Here is a 15,150-nt window from a genome sequence, read left to right on the forward strand (position 1 = left end):
CTAAAAGAAATATTTAGCAGATTTTAGTTGAATCTTTGAATCTGAGATTTCATGTCATCACCAACAGTTCAAAAGTGTGAACATTTGTTGGAAAAGACAACCAGCGTACGTGTAGGACACATGGCTACTAAAATATAAGGTTCACTGTGGAGCAGAAAGCAAAAATTAATTTGCAAATCAATTAACTACAGCTATTCGGATTAATCGATTATTAAATTAATTGGCATCGGTTTTTGATAATCGATTCATTGCATTTAGTCTTTTTTTTAAGAATAAAAATGTCTATAATCTCTGATTTCAGTTTCTTAAATATGAATGTTCTCTGATGTCTTTATTCCTTTTTGACAGTAAACCAAATATCTTTATATAGTGGGCAAAACATGACTTTTGAGGATGTCATTTTTCTACAATTTCTGTAGAAACTTCAACATTTACTCAAATAAATATATAAATAAATAATTGTTAAGGGGCTTTTTACAACCTCATCCCTATTCATTTAAAATCTGTTGAGGTATGGTCAGAAATTCTGCGTAGAGTCCATGTAGGCCTGCTCATGTATCATACATCTGGAATAGTATGTTAAAAAACAACAATGCAAACAAAGCTGCCAAACTGTAATCCTGAACCTGTCTGCCAACTTCGTGAACGAGATCGTCACTGTCGTGATTCCTGAAGTCTGTTCCCGCTCAAGAACACCGATTTCAAATGGTGCTAGATGGGATTTTATACTCTAAGACACCATCTGAAACCAGTTCCCTGGGGAGGATGCCTTTAGAAAGAGCCAGATCCTCTTCTGTAATTAGAAATAAAAAAAAACAAAACAAAACAAAACACATTGCTGTCTAAATTAACCAACATGTTGCATGTATTTTATCAACTAAATCAACTGTTATCAACTGTTACTGGGTAAATTTGATTTGTGTGAGAGAAGATAATGAAATTTATGCTAATTTAATTTACCATTAGACAGATGTTATTTTCCTGTGTCTTGCTGCTGCTCGATATACTCACTGCTTTGCTTTGTAATGACGTGTTTTACAGGACACTCTACTTATCGATCCATCATCTACACGAAGCATTTTTCAAGATAAAGAAACGTGGATATGAGACAAGGTATGTTAATGGCATGTTACCTTGGACAAATGGTTTAAGACAGAAAGCAGTGCTACGTAGGCAGTTTGTTTGTTTTCTTCTGGGTACTTTTACAGAGAAAAACAAATTCCATCCCTTGCACGCACAGATCTGTTCTTTTCATGGCTATTTGATAGGGACAACTCTGATTTCTTAGTTAGATAAACTAAAAACCCTTTTTTTTGCCTCTGAAAACCTCTTTAGCCTTCAAGTTTAGGCGTGGTGTTAAAATTGCGTAAAAGAACGTTTGATAACCATCATCTCAACTTTTGGTTATTTAATGTGAAACAAAAACCCTCCTGTTTTATCCCACACACACCGTGAAGGAAAATATTTAACTAGAATAAACTATATTTTACTGACTACAAAAACTACTTTGTGGTACAAAAACAGAATAGTCTATCGATAAGTTTGAGATATTTCCACTATTTGAGCTGATAGTATTATTATTTAAAGCCAGAGTTATAACTCTTTCTAAACACAGAGACAGCCAGACAAGCAACCAGGAGACCTATTACAGAAACATCCTATCAGATAAGCATTTTCACCTATTTGGTATTACAGAAGAACTGATGACAGTAAAAGTGTATTACACAAGCATCCTAACTCATACCTGCAGCCCTTCTAATATTTTGTTTTTAATTGCTGTCTCCCTATTTCCTCCTGGGATCTAAAGTCTCCTGTATTTCTCCCAATTTCAGAGAAGTTTTCATTACTTTTTCCTTGTCATTATCACAACTTCTTTCTGACACTGTGCAGTGTGTTTAAACCATATATGAGTCTGAAAGTCTTTTGAATCCACCTGAATAACAATACAGCTACACCAAAAGACTTCTCAGGAAGAATTCCAGTTTCTTAAGAAAAGTTTTAAAATAATGGGTAAAATCTGACACCTGGATTTAGAACAAAGGAAGCATTTCACACATCTGTTAGATAAGACAGGTACGCTGGAGGCCAGTAGACCAAAAATTGCAAATTTGCCTGATGAAGGTCTAATAATAATAATAATGACAGTGTGCGGGAGTCCTTCTTGCAAAATCTGAAACCTCAATTTTCTTTAGGGGCAAAAAATAAGTGACAGCAAACTGATAAGTATCAGTTTATGCCAGAAATATGTCATCTGTATTCTTTCCTCAGAATTAAAAGTAATATTAAAAGTATTAAACATAAAATGCTGTTGCATTGTACTCATTATTTTATTTTCATTTTTTAGAAGTTACCAGAAAACAGAACACAAAGTCTCTAAAACACAAATATTTTTGAGGTAATGAGTTGGAAAGTATTCCCTAATTTCCCAAAATGTTAAATAAACTCTCTTAACTTTGTGATTATTGTAAAGCTGTCCTAATATTCACTTTTCCATTTTCAGCAGTAGCTAACATACTAACTAGCTATCAGTAGTGTTCGGTAACATAGTTTTAGTTAACAGTGGCTAATGGTTTTGTTTGCCAGCATTAGCTAATACTAGTGTTTGCCTACAAAAATTGCTCTGTTAGTTAAATATAGCTAATGGTACTGTTCACTAACATTAGCTGACAGTATTGTTAGCTAACAGTGGCTAAAAGTAGTGTTAGCTAACAGTAGCTAAAAGTAGTGTTAGCTAACAGTAGCTGACATGAGTGTATAATTCAATGATTAAAAAACAACAGTTATTACAAAGTTGTTAAGCTCGGCAAGATGAGAAACAAAGTGACTTTAAAGCCCAGTTCTCTTCCTGGGGGCTTGTTGTGTTCGCTAACAGTAGCTAATGGTAGTGTTCACTAACAGCAGTGTTCGCTAACAGTAGCTAACAGTAGTGTTTGCGAACATCAGCTAACAAAAGTGTTCACAAACAGCAGCAAATGGTGATAATGTTCGCTAACATCAGCTAACAGTAGTGTTCCCTAACTTTAGCCAGGCTTACAGTAGCTAACCTGTAGTGTTTGCTAACCGTTTAATCCGTCTGGCTGCTCTTTTATTACTTTTAGACAATGGATCATGGAAGCAATGGAGACTGTTAGCTATCGTAGTCAGTTCTCTTTCTTTTATCCCCAAAGCTCACGTTGTATATTTCCCCAAAACAACATATTTGGATTTATCCACAGATGTTACCAACTCCTTTAACTGGTCTTTCTTTAAGATAAGTTCCCATTGTTGTTTTTGCTCCATTTTTCATTTTGTTTCAATGATAAAAAAAAGTCGGCAGGATGAGAAAAGTAGCGTCGGATGCTAGATAACAGATATAAAAGTTGAGAAACGATGTTAAATTGAGTATTTAGGATTTCCTAACCTGTGATAAGATAGAATGAAGAAAGCTGAGATGGATTCTTAAAGTTAGTAGAAGTAGGAAAATTGACTTAGGAACTCTTTATCTAAAATAGATTTTTTTTTCCCTAAATCAGGTCCTAACCCTAATTACCATGGTTACCAAACAGTTAAGATAGGATCAGCAAGTTAGGAAGTTTCTGTAATAAGGCCCCAGAAAGATGCAGACTCTATGCTGGCACCGGGACCAAAGAGAAGAGGCACTGAGTCACGGCCAGTTCCTCTAAGAATGACACAGCATCTCACTTCCTCGTATTAAAGCGCATCAGATGACCAAGATGTCGGTATAAGAATCCTTCCTTACAGTGACGGCAGCAGACTGGCACCACAGATGAACCCCAACAAAAACCGTCTATGAATCATACTGGTGGGGAAAAATAGATCTCCGCAGCTCCCTGTAGACGTCTTTGTAACGCACAATAGGATCATGTGTCCTCTCCTGGGCCGGCCTCAGGCATCCAGTCCCGCTCCCGGTCCAAGTGGGGCACACTGCGGTGTGAGACCGAAAAACACAGACCCTGAAACAGGTAAGGATTCATTAGCGTGAACCCCTGTTGTCCATCCCTATGAGGCACGCGGTACAGTACGTCTACAGAGAGCTCATTTGAGACTTTCCCTGCCACTGTTACTATTCATATTCTCATTTGAAATGACAGCATAATACTGAGACAATTAATGTGGAAAAAACTCACTGGATTCTATTTGTAGGTCAGGCATTATCGGCCTCGTCTTAGACACTGTTGTCCCGGTGTTGGGAAAAGGTGACGTAGCAACTAATCCAAAACCTTCATGTGTCTTTCGGGGACAATTTCCCTGTCTGTCACTCCCTAATCCTCTTCACTGCGAGTTTAGTGTCTTGGCTTCTAAAATAACAGCAGTCGCACTGATTGGTTGTCACTCATTCTTGAGAATTGGGACAAAGCTGTATTTTGAGTGAGTTTTGAAGTTTGCTCTTCAATTACGCTGGAAAATATATTTTAAAATGTCAAACTCTTGGCTATTAAACCTTGTAACTGGCCAACCTCCCAGTGATTTTTTCCCATTTTACAGCATAGCCGTAGTGAGCAGCCATTTTAGTTTTTTAAAGTTCCCAAGAGTGCTCTTAATGCTAATTAAAATGCACATTTTAAAACCAGAATTCTCATTTAGCTTTGATTTATAAGGGCTACGGAGTTGACTTGTTATGGCTGAGCACATCTGATAGCAATATTATTTAATTTTATTATTTAATTGATTTGTTGAAGAATATAAAGTTTACTAGAGTTTGAACAGTATTCCTGCCTGGAAGTGAGACAGGGGAGTTTTGAGTATAGCTAGGACTTTTTATGCCTGATTAAATCATGTTTTTGTAAAAATCTGACAGAGTTGATCAAAATCTGGGATATAGCATTTTCATAAATAAATTTGATTTTAAAACAAAGATGACTCTAATAGTACATTTTTCTACCTATGTTATCAGTAAGTATTGTTAGGTTTTGATTTTGAAGGTTTTTAACACTTTAACACTTAGTTGTGAATTCTTAATGACGCGTGTGTTCTGGCAAGTTTAGAAATTAAAAAATATTAAAGCAGCAATCTGTGTGTAAAGTTGTTTTTGTAGGGCATGATTTGTCCCAGTTCATAAGAACGGGTGTTCTGTTTTTGCGACTGATCAACACGTATGATGTCCATGATTGTTTTACGGACATGTACCTTGACCTAAAAGATTAAAATATCCTTGATTTCGACGGGCGCTCCCAGTGTTTACATGAACACAGTCAGCTGGGAGAATAACTCCAGCAGGCAGACAGACAGTGTAGTATGAAGGCCACAACACTGTTGTCATCCGTCTTCTGCTTGTTTTTGCTGTTCTGGCTCCTCCCATGTAACGCTGCTATTTGTGAACTCTGCATCTCCCTCTCTGCTGCTCTCTTGTTCTTTTTACTACAAACTCTTTTTGCCGACTATTGTGTGTGCAGAGGCTGCTTTCTGCATCAAAGCATTTTTTTCTGCAGAGTCACCGGACAATCCGCTGCTTGTTAAAGACGCATCGGCCTATTTTTTACTATTTTAAAACCAAAATGAACAGGAACTGATTTCATTTACAGGCACGAAATCAAACTTTATGCACTGTCCATCTTTATCGAGAAGGAACAGATTCTACAAAGAAGTTAAATAAAAGTCGATAAAGCACAATTCTTCAATCAGAAACAAATTGATCCAATGTTTCTGATTTAAGAGCACCATAAACACATAAACTACCAATAAAAAAAACAATAACCATTTGTTCTGCGAAGATGAGATCAACACATCCCACTGTGCAGCAGGCAGAGCAGACTGTTCCAGGCCAAACTGTGTCACAGGAAGAGCCACTGGGCTGGGTCATATTCGAGTAGGTGACGTAAAATGAACACCAAAGGCCTGCAATGTGTGCCACAGTGTATGTGCGTAACAGTAGGGGGTGGGGTTGTGTGCGTGTGTGCACGTGCAAATAGGGTAGGTGGTTAATCCTCTTACAGATTAGAGGTCCTAATTTATCAGGAGTGAGAGGGGCAAACTCATCTAGGTAATGTGTTTTTAAACCACCGCTCAACATTTACGCAATCAGGGAAAACTACAGACCATCTTCGCTCAGAATTCTCAGTGTCCAGTTAATATTGCTATATATATACTGTACATTACTATTTATTACACGGCTTTGTTGAATAATTGATTCTGATTGGTCAATTATGGCATTCTAGGGTCTGTTATTTATGACCATTGTTATGAATAACAGACAATGATATGGACGTAGTTCTGACTCTTTAGGAGCAATAAGATCATTTAAGTCAATAAAATAATTTCTAAATTAACATTTTGTGTCTACTTATTGATTATAATTTTTAAGTAAGTAGCCTTGTATTTGACCCTTCCAAAGTCCCGCCCCTTTTGGAACCTCAGTGAGCTTTCTCCATCCCTATTTCCTGTACCGACATATGTTTATGCTAGGTTCATCTCTGTTGAAAATTAAACAGAATCTTGAAGTTGGGTATGAAATGATGCTTAGGTCACAAAATCATGGAAAAATGAGCAGTTTTTTCTGCTCTGAAATGTGTCTGACCCGCTATCTACGATCTGAAAATGACTTCAAACATGGACGCTCTGTTTGGTAGCTTTATTAGACATGTAAAAACAACCAGAGCCAGAGGACGGCGACAGGGTGGCATTTTTCTTCTCTGTCAGGTTGTTGAAACTGAAGTGAGCTGAAGTGAACTGCTGGGCTGATTTGGACTGATAGAGTCACTGACGTATGTTTGTGAGGAAGTGTAACTGTTTTGGGGCTTATAGTATTTGGGTGGACGATGGCTCCGTCACACGACGCATAAATCTGTTTACCATTGTGACTCTTCAATTAAACACAACATAATTCTCAGTTGTTTCACAGGTTTTCAGAGATGTTCTAACATGTATAATAAACTCAGTTTGTCCTTGATGCAGACCTTATGTTAGCTGATGTTAAAAAGCACTAATTAGTTTGATCATCAATTGTTAGCTAGCTAGTTACATGTGATAGCTGATGTTAGCAAAATGCTACCTAACTAGCTAGCTAATCTACAGAAATTATTAGCTAGCCAGTTATGTTTGACAGCTAATGTTGGCAAAACACTAGCTAAGTAGCCGGCTAATTTACTTAAATTCTTAGCTACCTAGCATTTTGCTAAAATTAGCTAACTGACAGGAAGTCCGACGATATCTTTAAACCATTTTCAAAATGTGGCTTTCTTTTCAACATAAGCCTAGCACATAGCATATCTAAATACAGGAAAGGAGAGAGCTGACTGACTGATATTCTGCCAGATACCAAACTTACTTAACTGTTTACTGGAGCAACAACCAAAAAAGGGTGGGATGGATCATTAAGCAGTATAATTTACAGTGAGCTGGTCATAATTGTAAAATAAACCCCTTCAGGGTGATTTAAGATCTCTTCGCTTCCTGTCTCACCTGACCCTGTCATGGTTTATCTTGCAATAATGACCTGCTCTCTGTACATTATCCCTTACTATATGGTATATATGCTGGGATATATTTTTATGTGTGTTAGCATCAAACCAGTGGAATTAAAGGAATCACATGATACTCAACTGGATCAATCAAAGCCAAAAGCGTCACAGACTTCATTTCCTGTTCATCCTAATAGTACCGACTGTTCTTGGATCATGTAGTAGCTTGGATAGCTCCTTCTACGTTGCATCATCTTCTCTTCAGGGCAAGAAATTGCGAAATGTTTGTAGATGTGAGGGCCTTAACACGTTTAGAAGAGCATGACACTTTGTTTGTTCTATCTGCCGGCTGGTGGGTGGAAATAGATGGGAAGGAGGCCACAGACGGAAGAGCTGATTTACACTTTGTCACCCTCTTCTGGCTCCCACTCTGCCTGTAGGGAAATATCAGGTGTCTTGCTGATAACAGGAGCAGCTTTATGAGTTAAATAACTAGAGGTTTAAGTGTACAAAAAGATTTACAGTGCACCTGCAGGGTTGTGAAGCAGACTGGGTTTCCATGAAACTGGGTTTCAGAAAACCTGGCTGGTGTTCCCCCATTGATTAGCAGTCATTTTGGACAAAAGCACTGAAGCAACAATAAGGTATCTCACTATTTCACCCTCCTGTACTGTATGATGTTACTTTCACTTTTAAACAACCCCCATAACTGATGAAGATATGACATGACTGGGGCAGAAATCATGTTCATGATAAGACAATATTAATGTTATATTACGTTTGAAGATATTATGAAAATATACTTAGGAATATTATATTCTGCCAATGAATCCCCAGAAATTGTACACACACACAGGTTAGCTAGCCACAGCTAACATTAGCCAAAGCTAAATTTAGCTATGTTTTTAAATATGTTACCTGTTTGGTTGAAAAATTAATTTAGTTGATTTAACATGTTAATAACTCACATAGACCTACACAAGGCAGTAATTAGTTGAACACCATCATGATGGAGAAAAAACTTGGCTAAGCTAGACCTTATTAAAGGCAACTAGCCTAGCTTAGCTAACTGCCCTGCCCTCTGTAGATTTAAAGGGCTAATTTTAAGGTAACAAAATTATTTAATTTCTGCTGTATTCTGACAATAAATTTCCACAAATCTTAGACAATGGAGCATTAAGTTAAAGCTAGGTAGTAAGATAGCCACTTCTAGCGTTAGCCAAAGCTATATTTAGCTACTTTTTCAACCAGTTTCTTCTTTTATTGAAAAATTAATTTTGATGATCTTACATTCTACATGTTAGTATCTCATTTGGCGTCCCACATACACAAGGCGGTAACTAACACTTGTTAAGCTAGATCTGCTAAAAGGCAACTAGCCTAGCTTAGCTAAGTGTCTGCAGTTGTAAAACATTAATATTAAGGTAACGAAAACACAACAATTGTTATTTTCAGGTGATTATACACTAATAAAATTGTTTATTATATTCCTTACATTCCTTTTGAATATTATATTGCTTTATTCTGCCAATAGATCCCTATGAATGTTAGTCAGAAGTTAATACATACCTCTGCACAGAGAAATGTCAAGGCCATGAATAATGTCAGTAAAGAGAGGTATCATAGCTTTCAGCGCAGTAGCTTAAGGAAGGTTTTTTCACCTCTTACAGCTCATTAGCTGTCTGGCTGCTAATGATACCTGTAAATGAACGCTGCCTCACACTTGTCTATTAATACATCATCATCTGGCGAGGCCAGCAGTGCTCCGGGTTTAATTTTAGCACTGTCATCTCTTGGCCCTGTGCCACCACCGATTCTATAATCTGTGTGTAGGAGGGATGTGTTTTAAAAGGCAGTGGTCGCTCACCATTTTCTCTGAAGTTTTATGTGGGCTACAGGTGATGCTGGCCCCCCTGCTTCAAACACATCCGTCAGTAGATTCACACTGCCTCTCCTCCTCAGGAGTCTTGTTTGCTGCATCTAGTTTTGGCTCGATGGCGCCTGCTGAATTGCATTTGCTCCAGCTGAAATAGCAGAGATTGTTTTTTTTTTTAGTACTCAATAACAACATTATTGTGAAATGTCTCCAAGAACTCTGAATAAAACTAGGTTGAGCACATTTAGCCCACTTGTACTGGGGTTCTTGTGTTTGTTTGACTTGAGAGGCAGCGCCCCTCCCTGAAAGAATAGCAAAATAACTATTGAGGTCACGTTTCCTTGGTCTTTGAAAGTGGGTCACTTGTTCTACTGGTCAGCCTCAGAAGACGTGGTAAACATTACGACAGAACAGGACATGATAGTCACAGTCAGTAAAAAAATATTCTCATGAGCTGAAACAATTATGCAATCAAAAGAAAATAAGTTGCAGGGGTGGACCTAGAGAAATATGGGGTGCCAAAAAGGGTGGACCAGACTTTATATATATAGGAAAAGACCCCAGAATGAAGATATTTTAACTCAAGAACATTACATTATTATTAGTAAAACATTGAATAAAAATATCTAAAGGTGGCATAAGAAATCAATGAAGTGTTTTTCTCCAAATCTGAAGACATTTATTTTTACAATGCATGATTTTTCAACGAACTGAGCGCAATGACTTAGCCTAAAATGTGTAAAAAAGATTTTAAAATTACGTGTTAATTTACGCTTTATAACAGGACGGCTATCAGAGCTGGATGAAATCAAAACCTAGCCTCATCTTAAATGAAATTAAAAAAAAAAAAAAAAAAACAGCTCGGGTGCTGGTTTCAACATTAATGTTTTGGGGTTTTTTTTCACTTGTCCAGGTGGGTCATAAATCTACTTACCCAAAGTCCATTTTTACTTCCCTCTGTATTAGCGGTTATTTAATAACGAGTCTGATGTTCAGTTCAACATGATAATAAACAAAGAAAAGTGGGAAATCACCATATTTGAGAGTCTGAAAACAACATTTTCTGCCATTTTGCATGAAATATAAGCCGATTAATCAAAATTTATCAGATTAGATCAGTTCTCTTTACCATTTGCCAGTCAGGCCCCGGGCAAATGGGCAGACTTTATTGTTGAGCCCTGGGGTAGCAAGGCATCTTTTAGTGGTCGCTGACATCGCGTGCCAGCCCTCTAGATCCACCCCTGATTAGCTGGCAACTATTTTGATTCTGATTAACTCAAGCAAAACTGTCAAACATTTGGTTTCAACTTCTTAAATGTGAAGATTTGCTGCTTTTCTTTGTCATTTATGATAGTAAACGAAGACTCTGGCTGATTAGTTGTTGGTTGGACAAAAGAAGCAATCTGAAGACGTCACTTTGGGCTTTGGAAAATTGCGAAGAGCATTTTTTTCCCCCTTTTTTTGACATCTTTATAGACTAAATGATTAATTGATTGATTGATAATGGAAATAATCATTAGTTGCAGGCCTACTGAGGAGCAGAGTTATTTTCATGTGTTCAGAATGATGCAAACAAAACCATTGCTGACAGGCTCTCTGTGATCAGCTTGTACTTCCTCCCATGACCTTTACCTGTTTGTTTCAAAACTACCATAGTGACATTCCCTCAGGAGTCAAGTTCCTATTCAGTACACATAATTAAAGTTCCGAAGCTCCCCTGCCCTCCCCTCCTCTTCTCTCTTCTCTCTGCCTCTTCCTCTCTTTCCTTTTCCTTGCCAATGGTTTAGCAGCTCGTGAGGTCGACTGCTGATTCACCCATTGACCGAACAAATCCACTTGGCAGGAAGGAGTTTGCTCCTCCTGCGTGCGTCTCATTTTCACCTCGGCGAAGCGCCTCATCTCCCGTCTCTCTGGCAGGTTAAGCAGCAGGAGGAACCACACCCTCCTTCACGAGGGTCATTAGGAAGGTACGAGGGGCCAGCGAACGTGGTGTCAACAACAACAGTGTCATCCCATCAGGCGTGTCAGCGTCCTATTGTGCTCTGGCAGGTGTGCATTACACGCTCTAGTAAGATGGCTCTCTCACAGCAACAACAGCTACAACTCTGTTAGAGAAAAGCTCAAGGATTTGTGTAATTTACTTAAGTTACGTAATCACTTTGTATTTAATCATGTCATCAGTATAAAAAGTGGCATAAAATAGTCCCCAGAGATCAAAAGTAAAAGGGCCATTCCACCAAATCTGTGCCATTTTTATTTATTTATTTGTTTATTTTGTTCTTTTATTTCTATGTGTTTATATTGATTTTTTCCTTTGTTTTTTCTGATATTGTTCTGTCTCTTTACGTTAAAATGTTACCTCAGTTTTTGCTTTTGTATGGTCTCACTGTCTGGCTTTGTGTTGTTATCTTGCCTCCTGGGTAAAACTCTAAAGTCAGTTTTTAAAGGTACTATGTAATAAAATTATTACTATTTTTATCTTTAGTTGCATGTTGTAACTTTTCTAAATTAAACTTAATTCTTTATTTTTATTCAGCACTGTATCTTATAACACACGTTAAACTATTAAAATTTGTAATAGTAAATCTCCGGACATTTTATTTATTTATTTATTTATTTGTTTGTTTGTTTATTACAAGGTTTCTAAATGGAATATTGTGTATTTTTGTTAAAGAACTGAAAGTACTGACTGAGTTTTTAGCACAGAAGTAGACAATAAATGAAATATAAACACGCGGCTACTTTTTATTAAAAATGAAAAAGGAATAATAATATCAAAGAAATAATTTAGGTAACAGAACTGAATGTTGAGATCGATATTCTCAGTCACACTTTTTCCCCCATTGAAAACAGATAAAGAAAATTCACTTTTGTTCTTCCCATGCCTGCTGGGAGACTCTAAGGGTGCTGATTGTTGTTGATCCTGCGACCTGTGCAATTCCTCAAAGTTTTAAAAGGAGGATGAGTCAGGGTAAAACTGAGTACATGACTAAAATTGGTATTTTAACCAACATATTATGAATTTATGGAGGAAAAGTATTTAAATATCTAAATTGGAAATACGGCCAAACAATAATACAAAAAATACGTATTTCCGGAGGATTCTAATCACTATATTTAAGGAGTGGGGGTGGGCTGAGATCCATTTTCAGTGTTCTGCGTAGTTGTTTTTTTTTTTTTTGCCTTTATTGTGAGGACAGCTGAAGATATGACAGGAAGGGGGGTAGAGAGAGAGGGGATGACATGCAGCAAATAGGCTATAGGCAGAAATCAAACCAGCAGCCACTGCAGAGGACTAACAATCTCAAAACAGGGTGCGCACACTCTGCCAACTGAGCTAGAGGGGAGCCCCTTCTACGTAGTTTTTATTAAAGTTTTATCTTCAAATTCCAATTAGGACAAAGTGTCCCACACTTTGCTTGATATTATAATGTATTATACAGACAGGTTTAACGTATTTTCTGCATGTATTGACCTGGGGACAGAATAGGCACAGAATGGACAAAACCCAGAGACTGTTCAGGGGGCAGATGAGGAATACCTGTATGTCAACATCCCCTCACAGCAGATGATTCAGCCCGAGTACTGGTGTTACTCAACAGCACCCCCTATCTTTGAGAAATAGAGCTTGTTTTCATCATATCAAGTGCGCACTAAAAAGCCAGATTACTATTAAGGACCTACCGGGATCTCTGTGACGCAGCAAATGTTGTTTGACACCTGAAAGACAAAACAAGCTGCGTCACTTACTTGAGTACTAAGTTTTATTTCCTCAAACAACAGAAGAACCCTCTGTGCGTCAATCTGTGACCACGTTTGGAAACTATCTCTATCCTGCTTTATGTAAAAAAAGTGTCGTTTTCTTTCTAATAACACTAGAAAACAAGACCATGAGGCCACGAGGTGTTAAATGATCGTGCCAATATGAACTGCGTAATATCGTCCTCTCCCACAACAGGATTACGCACTGTCCATCTCTTGCGCAGCATCCTATTCCGAGCTCTTCCTTCACACGCCATCCCCGCCGATTCCACGCTTTGTTTACATCTTCGTTTTTACATTAAATTCAGCCACAAGTTCAGTTTCAGGTCGAGCACAGCTGCTGCCATGCCGTCGCACCATGTTTCACCATCGCAGCGGAAATTCCCACTGGATTTTATGTGGCTTGACGGTCCTTCTTGCTGACGCAGTTTAATTTACCTGTTGTCATGTCGACGATGAAACAATCAGGGTTTAAAAAAGTTTTAACAGCCCTTTTCGTCAACATGTTTGCCTCCAAATACGGGACTTTTATTTTCTTTCTGTCATTATTCTTTACACTTTCACAACAGCGCCTCTGGGCTTTTATTGTTACCTTCTCAGCCAGCAGCACTCGAGTGCTTATGAATTACATAGTGGTATTCTCTACGCAACATACGCAGCATTTATGTCGCTCTCGCCCTATAATAACATAAATAACTTACGTGTTTATCCCAAGCCTGTGTTCCTCCCCGTGCCGAGCGAGTCTCATCCATTTCCCGGCCGGCTCCGGCTCAGTCCCGGTCCTCGGTGAATGGACATTCCACCAGCAGGTTCCCGTTTCAGCCTCATTGTCGCTATTATCAATCTGGGAGCGCACGTTTATCACAGTGTATCCCCCTAACGATTTTCCATAGCGCAACACGGGAACCCCGCCCCTGACACTCCCCCGGCTGCTGGTTGGCCGGGCGGCTTCAGAGTCTTTCCTCATCGCCAGAATCACATGTGGCTGACGCATGTTTACAAACATCGCTGAATCACATGGTAATGGGCGCCCTTTTACCGTAAACTACCTCATTTTGACGCAGCTACCAGATGTCGTGCCGAGAGCCAATTATTCTATTTTTTCTCAATGACAGAGTGGAAAAAAAAGTGTGAGAACGAGGGACTCAGACAATGCAAACCACAGCCTGTCTATAGCCATCTAGGATACACAATATATCACTGAGAGTAGGAACCGCAGATTTACTCGCTGGGCAACTGGGGAATTAATAAGAATAAAATAATGGGAGGAAAAAAAATATCAATGATGGTTTTGATAATTACAATGATTATTTAACGCTATATAAAAACATACAGATGTATATCTTTTTTATTTTATTATATTATTTAGTTTATTTCATTATATTCATATCCTATACTATATTATTTTTCATATGTATATATTTTATGTTTTCTTATAGTGTAATGCGTGTGTTACATTTGTGCAACTATCCTGTACAATTTCTTATATTTCTCTTATAAATGAAAGGTGTATATAGAATCAGAATCAGAAATACTTTATTGGTACCTGGGGGGAAAATGCTCAAGTTACAGGTGCAGAATAGAACAGAAAATAGTAACAAACAAGTAATTGTCCCATTTTAAATGCGTCACAGGCCAAAAAAGCTTCTATGTCGAACATTATGAAATCTTTCCCCCGATACCTCTGACTGAATATACTTGTTTCTGTGTTCCCTGCAGTTTTATTTAGAATATTGGTTATTTAAATTTGTTTACATCAGCTTTTATCCTTTACCCGATTATATGTATATTATACTGTTAATTTTAAATCAGTCCGTTACATTATTGTCGACGTGTGATATCCTGTTAGAGCCTCAGATCTAGTTAATTTTTTATTTCTCATGTTCATATGATATCGCAGAATAGGAACGTTTTGGTCCTCTCTGTCCATCTTGATTAAGTCTAAATTATTGCTTTTTTCTAAGGATTTCTGTCAAAAATGTTTTGTGGCCCATTCGCAGATCTTGGCAACAATTTGTGAGGTGACAAGACAAAAATATATATATATCGTCTAATTTGTAATGGCGTTTTTCTTACAGAAGATGGCAGTGTAACACCCCAAAATGTGAACGTAGT

General features: G+C 37.9%; 1 protein-coding gene across 6 annotated transcripts; it reads right to left on the reverse strand.

Moving 5' to 3' along the window:
* Positions 1-7,114: 7,114 nt before the first annotated feature.
* Positions 7,115-14,243, reverse strand: LOC146332079 (uncharacterized). Of its 6 annotated transcripts, none has more exons than XR_014772033.1 (4): positions 13,737-14,243; positions 12,958-12,993; positions 9,265-9,421; positions 7,115-7,831 (listed from the first exon to the last, which is right to left on the reverse strand). XR_014772033.1 is itself a non-coding variant. In XM_084738992.1 (3 exons), the coding sequence occupies exons 1-3, from the start codon at positions 14,039-14,041 to the stop codon at positions 9,316-9,318; spliced, it is 447 nt and encodes a 148-aa protein (XP_084595118.1). In that variant the 5' UTR covers positions 14,042-14,243; the 3' UTR covers positions 8,191-9,315. The 6 variants fall into 6 exon arrangements, 1 of the variants encoding a protein (XP_084595118.1); XR_014772037.1 differs by lacking the exons at positions 7,115-7,831; positions 9,265-9,421 and adding exons at positions 11,277-11,378; positions 12,815-12,881; XM_084738992.1 differs by lacking the exon at positions 7,115-7,831 and having other exon boundaries at positions 8,191-9,421.
* Positions 14,244-15,150: the final 907 nt, after the last annotated feature.

Source organism: Lutjanus erythropterus, chromosome 2, assembly GCF_056507025.1.
Source record: "Lutjanus erythropterus isolate fLutEry1 chromosome 2, fLutEry1.hap2, whole genome shotgun sequence".
In the NCBI taxonomy this organism is placed as follows: domain Eukaryota; kingdom Metazoa; phylum Chordata; class Actinopteri; order Lutjaniformes; family Lutjanidae; genus Lutjanus; species Lutjanus erythropterus.

Coding starts and splice junctions, on each gene's coding strand:
- LOC146332079 (XM_084738992.1), bottom strand. CDS start 14,041: ATGTTTGTAAACATGCGTCAGCCACATGTGATTCTGGCGATGAGGAAA. Junction 12,994..13,736: donor CACAGGCTTGGGATAAACAC/GTAAGTTATTTA, acceptor TTTGTCTTTCAG/GTGTCAAACAACATTTGCTG. Junction 9,422..12,957: donor GCTGCGTCACAGAGATCCCG/GTAGGTCCTTAA, acceptor CTGCTATTTCAG/CTGGAGCAAATGCAATTCAG.